The sequence below is a fragment of the Trichomycterus rosablanca genome, chromosome 7 (assembly GCF_030014385.1).
Source record: "Trichomycterus rosablanca isolate fTriRos1 chromosome 7, fTriRos1.hap1, whole genome shotgun sequence".
NCBI lineage: Eukaryota > Metazoa > Chordata > Actinopteri > Siluriformes > Trichomycteridae > Trichomycterus > Trichomycterus rosablanca.
The window spans coordinates 22,942,975-22,956,675 of record NC_085994.1 but is presented as its reverse complement, the minus strand read 5'-3'; the positions used below and the strand labels follow the sequence as shown (position 1 = coordinate 22,956,675).

Below are 13,701 nucleotides of genomic sequence, written 5' to 3'. Positions count from 1 at the left end.
TATATCAGCTATTTATGAATGAGGGTTCTTGATGCAGTGCCGTCTAAGGGATCGGAGATCACAGGTGTTCATCTTAGGCTTGTACCCTTACCCTTTATGCACTGAAATTCTTTATGCACGTTTAATGATACTATGCACTGTAGAGGGAGAAATATGCAAATCCCTTTCTGTTTCAGTTTGACTGGACATTTTCTAAGCCCACTTTTTACATATATCTCTGCTTTTTACAGGTTCCAAGAAGATGACCAACAAGGCAACACTATGGTATGTCCCCATCTCACTTCAAAACGTGGACCGAATTATTGAAGTCCCAGCCATAGAGGTAAATCTCTTCACAACACTTAACATTTTACCACACTTCCTCTTAAACATACTTTATCTCTTATAATATACCATGTTGTTTTTGTATGCATGCTTTCGGTAACTCGACACACCAGATGGCTAAATCACCTCAAACAAGATTATTAAAAATCTTGTACACAGTTTAGTATTAAGCTCTGTAACCATGTGGTGGTGGCGAAAAACACTCTTCCAGACAGATTTATGGACAGTGATTCAGGTCACCTCATAGCAGGGCCAAATCATCATTTCACATGTTGAATTATTGGGAATTTGGACCTATTTCTATCGAACACATACTGACTAAATGTCCTAAATACAGACTTTTTTTTAATGCATTTTCTCCCGATTTTAGCGCGTCCAATTTATACCCAATTGCGTTATGCTTTCTCTCTACTGGAGCTGACTCCCAAAATGTGAGCAGTAGCCAACTGCATCTTTTTAAAAAAATGCATTTTCACCCCTTATTTTTTCTCCCACTTTAGCGCGTCCAATTGTCCAATTGCATCATGCTTCCTCTCCGCCTATGCCGATCTCTGCTCTGACCGAGGAGAACAAAGCTAACCCACGCCCCCTCCGACATGTGGGCAGCAAGCCGCATGCATCTTGTCACTCACACATTGACTAGTGTTGTGCCAACTAGCGTTGTGTATGGAGAGACACACCCTAAGAGCACTCTTTCCTCATCTCTGTGTAGGCGCCTCTAATCAGCAGAGGTCGTAATTGCACCAGTCTGACAGAGAGAGACCACATCCGGCTTAGTCCCGCACATCTGAACAACGGGCCAATCGTTGTTCATGTGGCCGCTCAGCCTTAGCCGGCAAGGCAGAGCTGAGATTCGATACGATGTATTCGAGATCTCAGCTCTGAGCGGCCAGCCGACTGCATCTTTTCACTTGCATTAGGTAATTTCATATGCCGATCAGCTTTGTGCACGGAGAGCCACACCCTGATCAGCACTATCCCTTGACTCTGTGCAGATGCCATCAACTAGCCAGCAGAGGTCATAATTCGCTCAGATATAAGGAGTCCCTCTGCGGCTTGTCCTACCCTATGAACAACAGCCAATCGTTGTCCATGCAGCCGCCCATACATACAATGTATTCGAAATCTCAGCTCTGGTGTGCTAGCGTGTTTTATCGTTGCGCCACTTGAGCGGCTCTAAATACAGACTTGAGGAACATTTGTAATCAAGCCAAAATAAAAACAACCCTCAATGTCATGACAAAATTTTAGAATGTATCTAAAAACAGCCTACTAAAACATCAAAGTCTATAGACAACAAGGTCTAACATAACATAAATATTACATATCTTTCCTGCCATTAATATAACCATTGTGTAAGTGTGACATAAAACATCTAAATAAATAAATATTGGGAACAATTTAGAACAGGATTTTGAATGAGATCAGTAAGATTGAAACCATGTTGTTTGAATTTTGATTTATTGGAGACAATATAGCATCAGTTACATAATTGCTACATTACAGTAAGTAGTTAAAATAGAAAAATTACCTTTAGAAAGAACATCATTGCCACTCAGGTGGCGCAGCGGTAAAAACACACGCTGGAACCAGAGCTGGATCTCGAATACATCGTATCGAATCTCAGCTCTACCTGTCGGCTAAGGCTGAGCGGCTACATGAACAACGATTGGCCTGTTGTTCAGATAGGTGGGACTAAGCTGGATAGGGTCTCTCTCTCATGACTGGTGCAATTACGACCTCTGCTGACTGATTGGTGGCGCCTGCACAGAGATGAGAAAAGAGTGCTCTTTGGGTGTGTCTCTCCATACACAACGCAAAGCTGCACTGCACTCGTCAAAGTGTAGGTGAGAAGATGCACACGGCTGCTGCCCACATGTCGGAGGGGGTGTGGGTTAGCTTCGTTCTCCTCAATCAGAGCAGAGGTGGTTGGTGGAGAGGAAGCATGACGCAATCGGGCAATTGGACGCGCTAAAAGGGAGAAAAAGGGAAGAAAAAAAAAAAGAAAGAACATAATTTAAATGTAATAATTTTCCTAAATAATGATTATTAATTTATATTAATATTATATGAATTTTTATAAAAATTCTTTAATTCAGCTCTGACTGCTCTGCTCACTGGAGTTATTATGAGATATGAGAAAAATGAAATGGTTTGAAACAGCTGTATTTAATTTGAAGAATGTCAGTTTTTCGGAATGTCACTGTGGTTCTCGGAGCGGCTGAAACGAGTACAAGGTCATTTGGATCTTCAGGACACTTACTCTCAGCTCATTAGTGGCAGTTGGAGTGCTTGAAGGGGTTTGTACTCTAATGATGGCATTACGTAATGTGTTGTGCATAATCTGCAGGCTCTTCCCTACAAAATTTCAACTTTTCTTTGTGGCCTCATGTCAGATAAAGCATATGTTTTTATAAAACTGAATTAACATATAACGTATACGGCATTGTATGTTAAGTGTATATTTATAAACCTGGCTTTGTGCACAGGGGCAAAGTCAAAGTAAAATAAAAACAGTGTTCCTTACATTTACTTTGACTTTTATTTGATTGCAGACAGGATGAACTTGAGATATTTCATGTTTTGTCTGGTCAACTTCATTTCATTTGTTAATAAACATTCATTCCTGCATTTCAGGTCTGCAACACATTCCAAAAAAAAGTTGGGACGTGGGCAATTTAGGGCTAGTAATGAGGTGAAAAAACTAAATAATGATGTGATTCCAAACAGGTGATTGTAATCCAGGAAAGGCTGAGTCTTTGATGAGCAAAGATGATCAGAGGATCTCCAGTTTTTCAACAAATGTGTGAGAAAAATTTTGGAATGTTTAAAAACAATGAACCTCAAAGAAAGATTGGAAAGGATTTGCATATTTCTTCCTCTACAGTGCATAATATCATTAAATGAAGGGAGAAATTTCAGTGTGTAAAGGCCAAGGGTACAAGCTTAAGCTGAACACCCGTGATCTTTGATCCCTCAGACGGCACTGCATCAAGAACCACCACTCAACAATAGCTGATATAACCACATGGGTGAGGGATTACTTTGGCAAACCTTTGTCAAGCACTACAATACAGAGTTACATGCACAAATACCACTTAAAACTTTACTGTGCAAAAAAGAAGTCTTATGTTAAACATGAAGCGGCGTCGACTTCTCTGGGCTCAGAGGCATCTAGAATTGGACCATCACACAGTGGAAACGTGTATTGTGGTCAGATGAATCAGGTCTTTTTAGGAAAAATGGACGCTGTGTGCTCTTGACCAAAAAAAAAAAAAGGACCATCCAGACTGTTATCAGCAACACGTCCAAAAGTCAGAGTCTGTCATGGTATGGGGCTGTGTCAGTGCCCTTGGCAAAGGTCATTTACACTTCTGTGATGGCAGCATTAATGCAGAAAAGTACATTGAGATCTTAGAGCAACATATGCTGCCTTCAAGACGTCATCTTTTCCAGGGACGTTCATACATTTTTCAACAAGATGATGCAAAACCACATGCTGCACACATTACAAAGGCATGGATGCGGATGAAGAGGGTACGGGTACTGGACTGGCCTGTCTGCAGTCCTGACCTGTCCCCAACAGAGAATGTGTGGAGAATTTTGAAACGAAAAATGTGACAACGACGACCCCATACTGTTGCACATCTTAAGACGTGTTTGCAGGAAGAATGAGACAAAATAAAAGCTGAAACTCTAAATCACTTGGTATCCTCGGTGCCAAAACGTTTTTTAAGTGTGGTGAAAAGGAATGGCAACATGCAAAGTGGTAAATGCTTTACTGTCCAAAATTTTTTGGAATGTGTTGCAGGTCTGAAATGCAGGAATGGATGTTTATTAATAAATGAAATGAAGTTAAGCAGATAAAACATGAAATATCTCAGGTTCATCCTGTCTGCAATCAAATAAAAGTCAAAGTAAATGTAAGAAACTGATTTGGAGTTTTTTTTTTTTTTAAACTGCTTTATACAACATCTTATTTTACATTTAATGATTCTTATTGTTTAATATATTAGGATATGAACACAAACATGAAACCTATGCTTTCTCAAGTTATGCAAGTTTACAGTGCCATTTGATCTCAGTGTGGTTGTATTTATTTCAGTACTCCAGGCCTGAACAGGAGGAGCGGGGTAAAAAGAGGTACGAGGCTCAGAAGCTTGAACGAATCGAGACGAAACAGCGGAACGGCGAGATCATCACACCAGTTTCTCTCCCTGGTAAAAACCTCTCTCTCTATACATATTTCATACATTTACATGAAACTCTCTGAAACTTTATTGAATTCTTGTGTTTCTGCCACAACAATTGCTATCAGGTCTGATAAGTCAATTATATAAAGAAATTATAGGCTTCCAACAACATGTTCCAGCATGAATGTTTCTGTGCACAAAACAAGGTCTATAAAGACATGAAGAAAAGCTTAGTTTAAAGAAACCTCAGTGGCCTGCACAGAGTACTGACATCAGTAGCACTGAACAGCTTTGGAATGAACCGGAACAGTTCAAGCCTCAATTGAGGCTTTCTTGACCAGCATCAATGCACAGCCAAATTCAGTAAAAAAAAAGGTTGGGACAGCACGAAAAATGCAAACAATAAAAAAAAACAGTTTCTTACATTTACTCAAAATTCTCCACACATTCTCTACTGGGGACAGGTCCAGCCAGTCCAGTACCCGTACCCTCTTCTTCCGCATCCATGCCTTTGTAATGTGTGCAGCATGTGGTTTTGCATCACCTTGTTAAAAATGCATGAACGTCCCTGGAAAAGATGACGTCTTGAAGGCAGCACATGTTGCTCTAAGATCTCAATGTCCTTTTCTGCATTAATGCTGCCATCACAGAAGTGTAAATGACCTTTGCCAAGGGCACTGACACAGCCCCATACCATGTCAGACCTTGGCTTTTGGACTTGTTACTGATAACAGTCTGGATGGTCCTTTTTATCTTTGGTCCGGAGCACACAGCGTCCATTTTTTCCAAAAAAGACCTGGAATGCTGATTCATCTGACCACAATACATGTTTCCACTGTGTGATGGTCCATCCTGGGTGCCTCCAAGCCCAGAGAAGTCGACGCCGCTTCTGGACATGGTTAACATTAGGCTTCTTTACGCACAGTAAAGTTTTAAGTGCCATTTGTGCATGTAACTCTGTACTGTAGTGCTTGACAAAGGTTTGCCAAAGTAATCCCTCATCCATGTGGTTATATCAACTATTGTTGAGTGGTGGTTCTTGATGCAGTGCTGTCTGAGGGATCGTAGATCACGAGTTCAGAATCACATCATTATTTAGTTTTTTCACCTCATTACTAGTCCTAAATTGCCCCCGTCCCAACTTTTTTTGAAATGTGTAGCAGGCCTGAAATGCAGAAACGGAGGTTTATTAATAAATGAAATGAAGTTGAGCAGACAAAACATGAAATTTTGTAAACCAACAAGTCAATTTTTTTTTTGTTCTTTACTCTTTTCTGAATGCTTGCAGAAAGACAGACAAAAGGTATGTATCCATATCCAAATTTACAAACCTGAACTTAAGAAATGTGTTTTTCTAAATCAATACATTTACACCGATTAGGCATAGCATTATGACCACCTTCCTAATATTGTGTTGGTCCCTCTTTTGCTGCCAAAACAGCCCTGACTCGTTAAGGCATTGACTCCACTAGACCCCTGAAGATGTGCTGTGGCATTTGGCACCAAGATGTTAACAGCAGATCCTTTAACTCCTCTAAGTTGTGAGGTGGGGCCTCCATGGATCGGACTTGTTCGTTCAGCACATCACTCAGATGCTCGATTGGATTGAGATCTGGGGAATTTGGAGGACAAGTCAACACCTCAAACTCGTTGTTGTGCTCCTCAAACCATTACTGAACCATTTTTGCTTTGTGTCAAGGTGCATTATCCTGCTGAAAAAGGCCACAACCATCTGGGAATACCGTTTCCATGACAGGGTGTACATGGTCTGCAACAATGCTTAGGTAGGTGGTACGTGTCAAAGTAACATTCACATGGATGGCAGGACCCAAGGTTTCCCAGTAGAACATTGCCCAAAGCATCACACTGCCTCTGCCGGCTTGCCTTCTTCCCATAGTGCATCCTGGTGCCATGTGTTCCCCAGGTAAGCGACACACACGCACCTGGTTATCCACGTGATGTAAATGTAATGTAATTCATCAGACCAGGCCACCTTCTTCCATTGCTTCATGATTCAATTCCGATGCTCACATGCCCACTGTGGCGTTTTCATCAGGGGTCAGCATGGGCACCCTGACTGGTCTGCAGCTATGCAGCCCCATATGCAACAAACTGTGATGCACTGTGTATTCTGACACCTTTCTATCAGAACCAGCATTAACTTCTTCAGCAGTTTGAGCTACAGCAGCTCGTCTGTTGGATCGAACCACACGGGCCAGCCTTCGCTCCCCACGTGCATCAATGAGCCATGACCCTGTCGCTGGTTTACCACTGTTCCTTCCTTTGACCACTTTTGATAGATACTGACCACTGCAGACGGGGAACACCCCACAAGAGCTGCAGTTTTGGAGATGCTCAGACCCAGTCGTCTAGCCATCACAATTCGGCCCTTGTTAAACTGGCTGAAATCCTTACGCTTGTTCATTTTTCCTGCTTCTAACACATCAACTTTGAGGATAAAATGTTCACTTATTCACTTCACCTGTCAGTGGTCATAATGTTATGCCTGGTCGGTGTATAGTACATATGTCTTTTCCATACTGTCCCAACTTTTTCTGATTTGGGTTGTATTTCTAAATTGTAAATGAAGAAAAATCTAGTTGGTATTTTCACTCATCGCTTTGTGTGTGTTCGTGTGTGTGTTTTAGAGCCTTTTACTGTTGGATTCAGCCAGTCGAGTCTGATTCACCTCATTGGTCCTTCAGATTGTACTCTACTTGGATTTGTGCATGGTGGTAAGTAACTGTACAGTTCAGTTTACTCAGTGTACTTCCAATACCGTCTGAATTTATACATGAAAAGCGTTAATTAAAAGGATCTTATCTTAATAGGCCAGTACGGTGGCACAGCAGATGATTTGCTTGCCACACAGCACCAAGAGCCTGTCCAGTTTGTATTTGTCTGCTAATAACCACTGCTTACAACCTCACTACCAATCACTACTGCTGGCACAAGGCAGGTTGGGTTTACAGATTCATGCTGTTCACACCAAGTACTCACTATACCATCTGCATGCTGCAATAATCAAGATTTAGGATGCCCAGGTGGAACCCATATTCTGCTAGCACACCAGCGCTGGGATTCTAAACCCTCCAAGTCTGATTCTCAGCTCTTCTACCAGTCGGCTGGTGCTTCCTAGCAGGTACAATTGGCAGTGCATGCAGCAGACGAAATTGGCCAATAGTCTGCTGGGTGGAAAAAGACTGGACTGAAAAGGCGGTGGGGTCTTCAACGCTGTGTAAAGACCCTGGTTAGTAGCCTGAGGCGCCTGTACAGAATTGAAAGAACGCAAATCCACCAAAGTATGGGCAAAAAAGAAGTGGTCGGTAGACTGCTCAAGGGTCGAAGGGAACGTGCGTCAGGCAAATATACCCTTCTTGGTTGTGATCAGGGTCCCCAGCAGTGGAAGACTAATTGGCTATGCTAAATTGGGAGTAAATGGGAGAAAATGCATGAATAAAATAGTAAAAATAGCTACTGTAGCTTCTGCTTCATGTTTTTAACTAAGAGTGAAATGCATTGTGGTCTTTTGCTGTTGTATCCCATTTTAAGCTGCAATGAATCATGCTTTGCTGCTCACAGTAGCTTTTCTGTCTGGCCATTCTCCTTTGACCTCTACACAGTTTCTGCCAAAAGAACTGCCACTCACTTGATGTTTTTTCACACAAATTTGTGTAAACTCTAAAAGGACTATTATGTACGGTGGCCCGCTGAGTCAAAACACGATAACATTTACAAAACAAACAAAAGCTGACAACACAACAACATTAGAGAAAAACGCGAATACAAAAAGGACAACACAACGAAATTAAGGAAACACGAATACAAAAGGACAACACAACGAAATTAAGGAAACACGAATACAAAATGACAACACAACAAAATTAAGGAAACACAAATACAAAATGACAACACAACGAAATTAAGGAAACACGAATACAAAAGGACAACACAACGAAATTAAGGAAACACAAATACAAAAGGACAACACAACGAAATTAAGGAAACACAAATACAAAAGGACAACACAACGAAATTAAGGAAACACAAATTCAAATCCTACAACGGAAATGCTCCCGGTCACTAGAGGGCACCTCTATCATTTTTTATCTGTATGAACATTGCAGCAAAGAAAGCAAGAAGCAGAGCAGCGTAGTGCAGATAATCTGGATTCGGTTTAACTTTAATGTTCAGTGATATAATTCTTAATAAAATTGAGCTTTTTAGTGTCGGTGGTTTGATTGTATAGCACCTTTTTGTTTTTTAAACATCAGGCAGCAATTAGCTTGCCAAATGTTTTAATATAATTGCAAAATCAACTAACTTGAGCTTTAACCAGACTGTGCCACGCTTTTACAGTTTAACATGTTTTAATGTCATAAACCTTTTAACAGTATATTTACAATGTATTAGTTAGTTATCATTAAGCATTTTAAGCGTATGTATTCATGCCCATTAGTTTAATATTTAACATTCGTTTGACATTCGGCATTCTGGTTTAAATAAGTGCTTGAAAAAACACTTAAGACTTATTTTATGAATTCTTACACATGAAAATAGGTAACATACTTAAAAAGTTATTTCATTTTAATTTTAAGATTACGTCTATTTACTTAAAAAAAAACTAATGGAAAAACTGAGTCGTGTTCATAACATTTTGTGCATTTTTTTCAGAAAAAGGAATCCATTAAAGTGTCATATAATTTGATGTATTAATGTCAAACAAATTTTTATATACATCGGTTTCTTTCACCTATTACAAACCTTGTACAAAGCATTACAAAAATGTATTTCTTTTATAAAAAAAAAAAAAAAATACATCTAAATCTTGTATTATTTAATTAGATTAATGTCAAACCATTTTTAGACACAAATGGACACACCTGTAAAATATAATTATCATACAATTATTGATCTTAACTAGAAATTAAAATAAATGATTTAATAATGTAAAGAAGTTTGTAGGTGAGGGGTATGTACTGTATGTGTATATATAAAATAGTTTACATTAATAAATGTAATCATGTCAAATAATTCTATAATTTACAATTATCCTATATGAAATAAGGTAATATATCCGTTATTTGTCATGTATACATATACAGATGTACAGTACAATGAGCATACATTTTTTTATCTTAACTATAAATTTAAAAGAAAATATAACTAAAAATGTAACTAAAAAAAGTTTGTAGTAAATGGGAAACACTGAGGTTTATACTAATAAATAAAATTACGAGACCTGCATAGATTAATTCATCTCCAAAATAAAATGATCAGATTTATTGATCTTTATTTAAAATTAATATAAAATAGTTTGTAGTAGGTGAGAAACATTAATGTGTTTGTATGAAAATGGTTTGAAATAAATTTATCAAAAGCTCAATTTTACTAAGAATTATATCGCTGAACATTAAAGTTAAACCGAATCCAGATTCTCTGCGCTACGCTGCTCTGCTTCTTGCTTTCTTTGCTGCAATGTTCATACAGATAAAAAATGATAGAGGTGCCCTCTAGTGACCGGGAGCATTTCCGTTGTAGGATTTGAATTTGTGTTTCCTTAATTTCGTTGTGTTGTCATTTTGTATTCGTGTTTCCTTAATTTCGTTGTGTTGTCATTTTGTACTCGTGTTTCCTTAATTTCGTTGTGTTGTCCTTTTGTATTCGTGTTTCCTTAATTTCGTTGTGTTGTCCTTTTGTATTCGTGTTTCCTTAATTTCGTTGTGTTGTCCTTTTGTATTCGTGTTTCCTTAATTTCGTTGTGTTGTCCTTTTGTATTCGTGTTTCCTTAATTTCGTTGTGTTGTCATTTTGTATTCGTGTTTCCTTAATTTCGTTGTGTTGTCCTTTTGTATTCGTGTTTCCTTAATTTCGTTGTGTTGTCCTTTTGTATTCGTGTTTCCTTAATTTCGTTGTGTTGTCCTTTTGTATTCGTGTTTCCTTAATTTCGTTGTGTTGTCATTTTGTATTCGTGTTTCCTTAATTTCGTTGTGTTGTCCTTTTGTATTCGTGTTTCCTTAATTTCGTTGTGTTGTCCTTTTGTATTCGTGTTTCCTTAATTTCGTTGTGTTGTCATTTTGTATTCGTGTTTCCTTAATTTCGTTGTGTTGTCATTTTGTATTCGTGTTTCCTTAATTTCGTTGTGTTGTCCTTTTGTATTCGTGTTTCCTTAATTTCGTTGTGTTGTCCTTTTGTATTCGTGTTTCCTTAATTTCGTTGTGTTGTCCTTTTTGTATTCGTGTTTCTTTAATTTCGTTGTGTTGTCTTTTTTGTATTCGTGTTTTTCCTTAATGTTGTTGTGTTGTGCTTTTTGTATTTGCGTTTTTCCTTAATGTTGTTGTGTTGTCAGCTTTTGTTTGTTTTGTAAATGTTATCGTGTTTTGACTCAGCGGGCCACCGTAATTATGTGTGATATTCGAACCAATCTCAGCTGCAGCTCCTGACCTGTGCTTATTTGATTTTTTAAATTACATTGCACTGCAATGCTGTCTCTAATCATTATATTTATTAGATAATGATATACACAGATCAGCCATAACATTAAAACCACCTCCTTGATCCTACACTCACTGTCCATTGTATCAGCTCCACTTACCATATAGAAGCACTTTGTAGTTCTACAATTACTGACTGTAGTCCATCTGTTTCTCTGCATGCTTTGTTAGCCCCCTTTCATGCTATTCTTCAATAGTCAGGACTCTCCCAGGACCACTACAGAGCAGGTATTATTTAGGTGGTGGATCATTCTCAGCACTGCAGTGACACTGACATGGTGGTGGTGTGTTAGTGTGTGTTGTGCTGGTATGAGTGGATTAGACACAGCAGCACTGATAAAGTTTTTAAACACCTCACTGTCACTGCTGGACTGAGAATAGTCCACCAACCAAAAATATCCAGCCAACAGCGCACTGTGGGCAGCGTCCTATGACCACTGATGAAGGTCTAGAAGATGACCAACTCAAACAGCAGCAATAGATGAGCGATCGTCTCTGACTTTACATCTACGAGGTGGACCAACTAGGTAGGAGTGTCTAATAGAGTGGACTCGGTATTTAAAAACTCCAGCAGCGCTGCTGTGTCTGATTCACTCATACCAGCACAACACACACGAACACACCACCACCATGTCAGTGTCACTGCAGTGCTGAGAATCATCCACCACCTAAATAATACCTGCTCTGTAGTGGTCCTGGGAGAGTCCTGACCATTGAAGAACAGGGTGATAGCAGATTACAAAAAGATATGTAGAGAAAGAGATAGACTACAGTCAGTAATTGTAGAACTGCTACCATAAAGTGCGGTAAGTGGAGCTGATAAAATAGACGTGAGTGTAGAAACAAGGAAGGGTTTTAATGTTATGGCTAATCTGTAAATAAGTAGGTGTTTTAGTGTTCCTAATATAGTGCTCACTGATTGAGACAATTACTTAGCCTTTCAGAGGGGGAATTCCGAGTTTGATATGCTCCACACCAGAATTATTTTTAGCATGTATTTGAATATGAACGAAGCTGCGGGGGCATGACATTGTAAGGCAGCGTAGCTAGACGTGGGATGAATAGATTGGAATGTCATGTCCTGTAACTTCCTTTGCATGGCTAACACGTACCGAGTGAGAAATGGAAGTCACTGACCTGAACGAGTTACATAAACACAACAACATCAACAGCGGCCCAGCCATGCACACAGCCTCGCTAATGAGAGAGAGCGAGAGAGGAATGGGGGATATACAGTACTACATTTAAATAAACTCTCTCCTAATTGGACATAATTGCTCCGTTGTCATAGAAGATCTGGCTGCAGATCTTGTGGAGTTCTTTTTGTTGTTTACAGAGCCAGAACTAATCTAAGAACTGATGAATGATAAATGCTACCTCTGGCCCAGATGGTTTTCACTACAGAGATAAACAGCGCTAATCTACAGGTATACACGAACTAAAAACGAGGTGAAGCCAGAAGATCCACACTGGCACATTGTTTAGCGTAGTAGCATGATTTCTAATTTGCTATGTACCTTTGATTCTCTGGGTACTCTGGGCACTAATGGGCAAGTGTAACAAGGGCCGAATTGTGATGGCTAGACGACTGGGTCAGAGCATCTCCAAAACTGCAGCTCTTGTAGGGTGTTCCAGGTCTGCAGTGGTCAGTATCTATCAAAAGTGGTCAAAGGAAGGAACAGTGGTAAACTGGTGGCAGGGTCATGGGCAGCCAAGGCTCATTGATGCGCGTGGGGAGTGAAGGCTGGCCCGTGTGGTCTGATCCAACAGACGAGCTACTGTAGCTGAAATTGCTGAAGAAGTTAATGCTGGTTCTGATAAAAAGGTTTCAGAATACACAGTGCATCGCAGTTTGTTGCGTATGGGGCTGCATAGCCACAGACCAGTCAGGGTGCCCATGCTGACCCCTGTCCACCGCCGAAAGCGCCAGCAATGGGCATGTGAGCATCGGAACTGGACCACGGAGCAATGGAAGTGGCCTGGTCTGGTGAATCATGTTTTCCTTTACATCACGTGGATGTACATGCGTGTGCGTCGCGTACCTGGGGAACACATGGCACCAGGATGCACTATGGGAAGAAGGCTAGCTGGCGGAGGCAGTGTGATGCTTTGGGCAATGTTCTGCTGGGAAACCTTGGGTCCTGCCATCCATGTGGATGTTACTTTGACACGTACCACCTACCTAAGCAGTGTTGCAGACCATGTACACCCTTTCATGGTAACGGTATTCCCTGATGGTTGTGGCCTCTTTCAGCAGGATGATGCGTCCTGCCACAAAGCAAAAATGGTTCAGTAATGGTTTGAGGAGCACAACAACGAGTTTGAGGTGTTGACTTGTCCTCCAAAATCCCCAGATCTCAATCCAATCGAGCATCTGTGGGATGTGCTGGACAAACAAGTCCGATCCATGGAGGCCCACCTCACCACTTACAGGAGTTAAAGGATCTGCTGCTGACATCTTGGTGCCAGATACAAGAGCACACCTTCAGGGGTCTAGTGGAGTCTATGCCTCGACGAGTCAGAGCTGTTTTGGCAGCAAAAGGGGGACCAACACAATATATGTATATTCATTTTTACATATAAATTCCTAGTTTTGTTTTATTCTAAATATAAAGTTGATATCTGTGTCTGTCTTTCTTTTTAAGAGACAAGCACAAAAGCAACTGCGAGAAAATGAATGGCTCAATTACA

The 13,701-nt window shown here is 40.1% G+C and overlaps 1 protein-coding gene across 2 annotated transcripts in view; it reads left to right on the top strand.

Annotated features, from left to right (window-relative positions):
• The window catches only part of acot7 (acyl-CoA thioesterase 7), a 114,603-nt gene that overhangs the window by 45,596 nt on the left and 55,306 nt on the right, over nt 1–13,701 (top strand). For both annotated transcript variants that reach the window (XM_062998532.1, XM_062998531.1), the window contains exons 4-6: nt 231–322; nt 4,430–4,544; nt 7,166–7,252. In XM_062998532.1, coding sequence (XP_062854602.1) covers nt 231–322; nt 4,430–4,544; nt 7,166–7,252 — 294 coding nt within the window. The remainder of the gene's footprint in view (nt 1–230; nt 323–4,429; nt 4,545–7,165; nt 7,253–13,701) is intronic.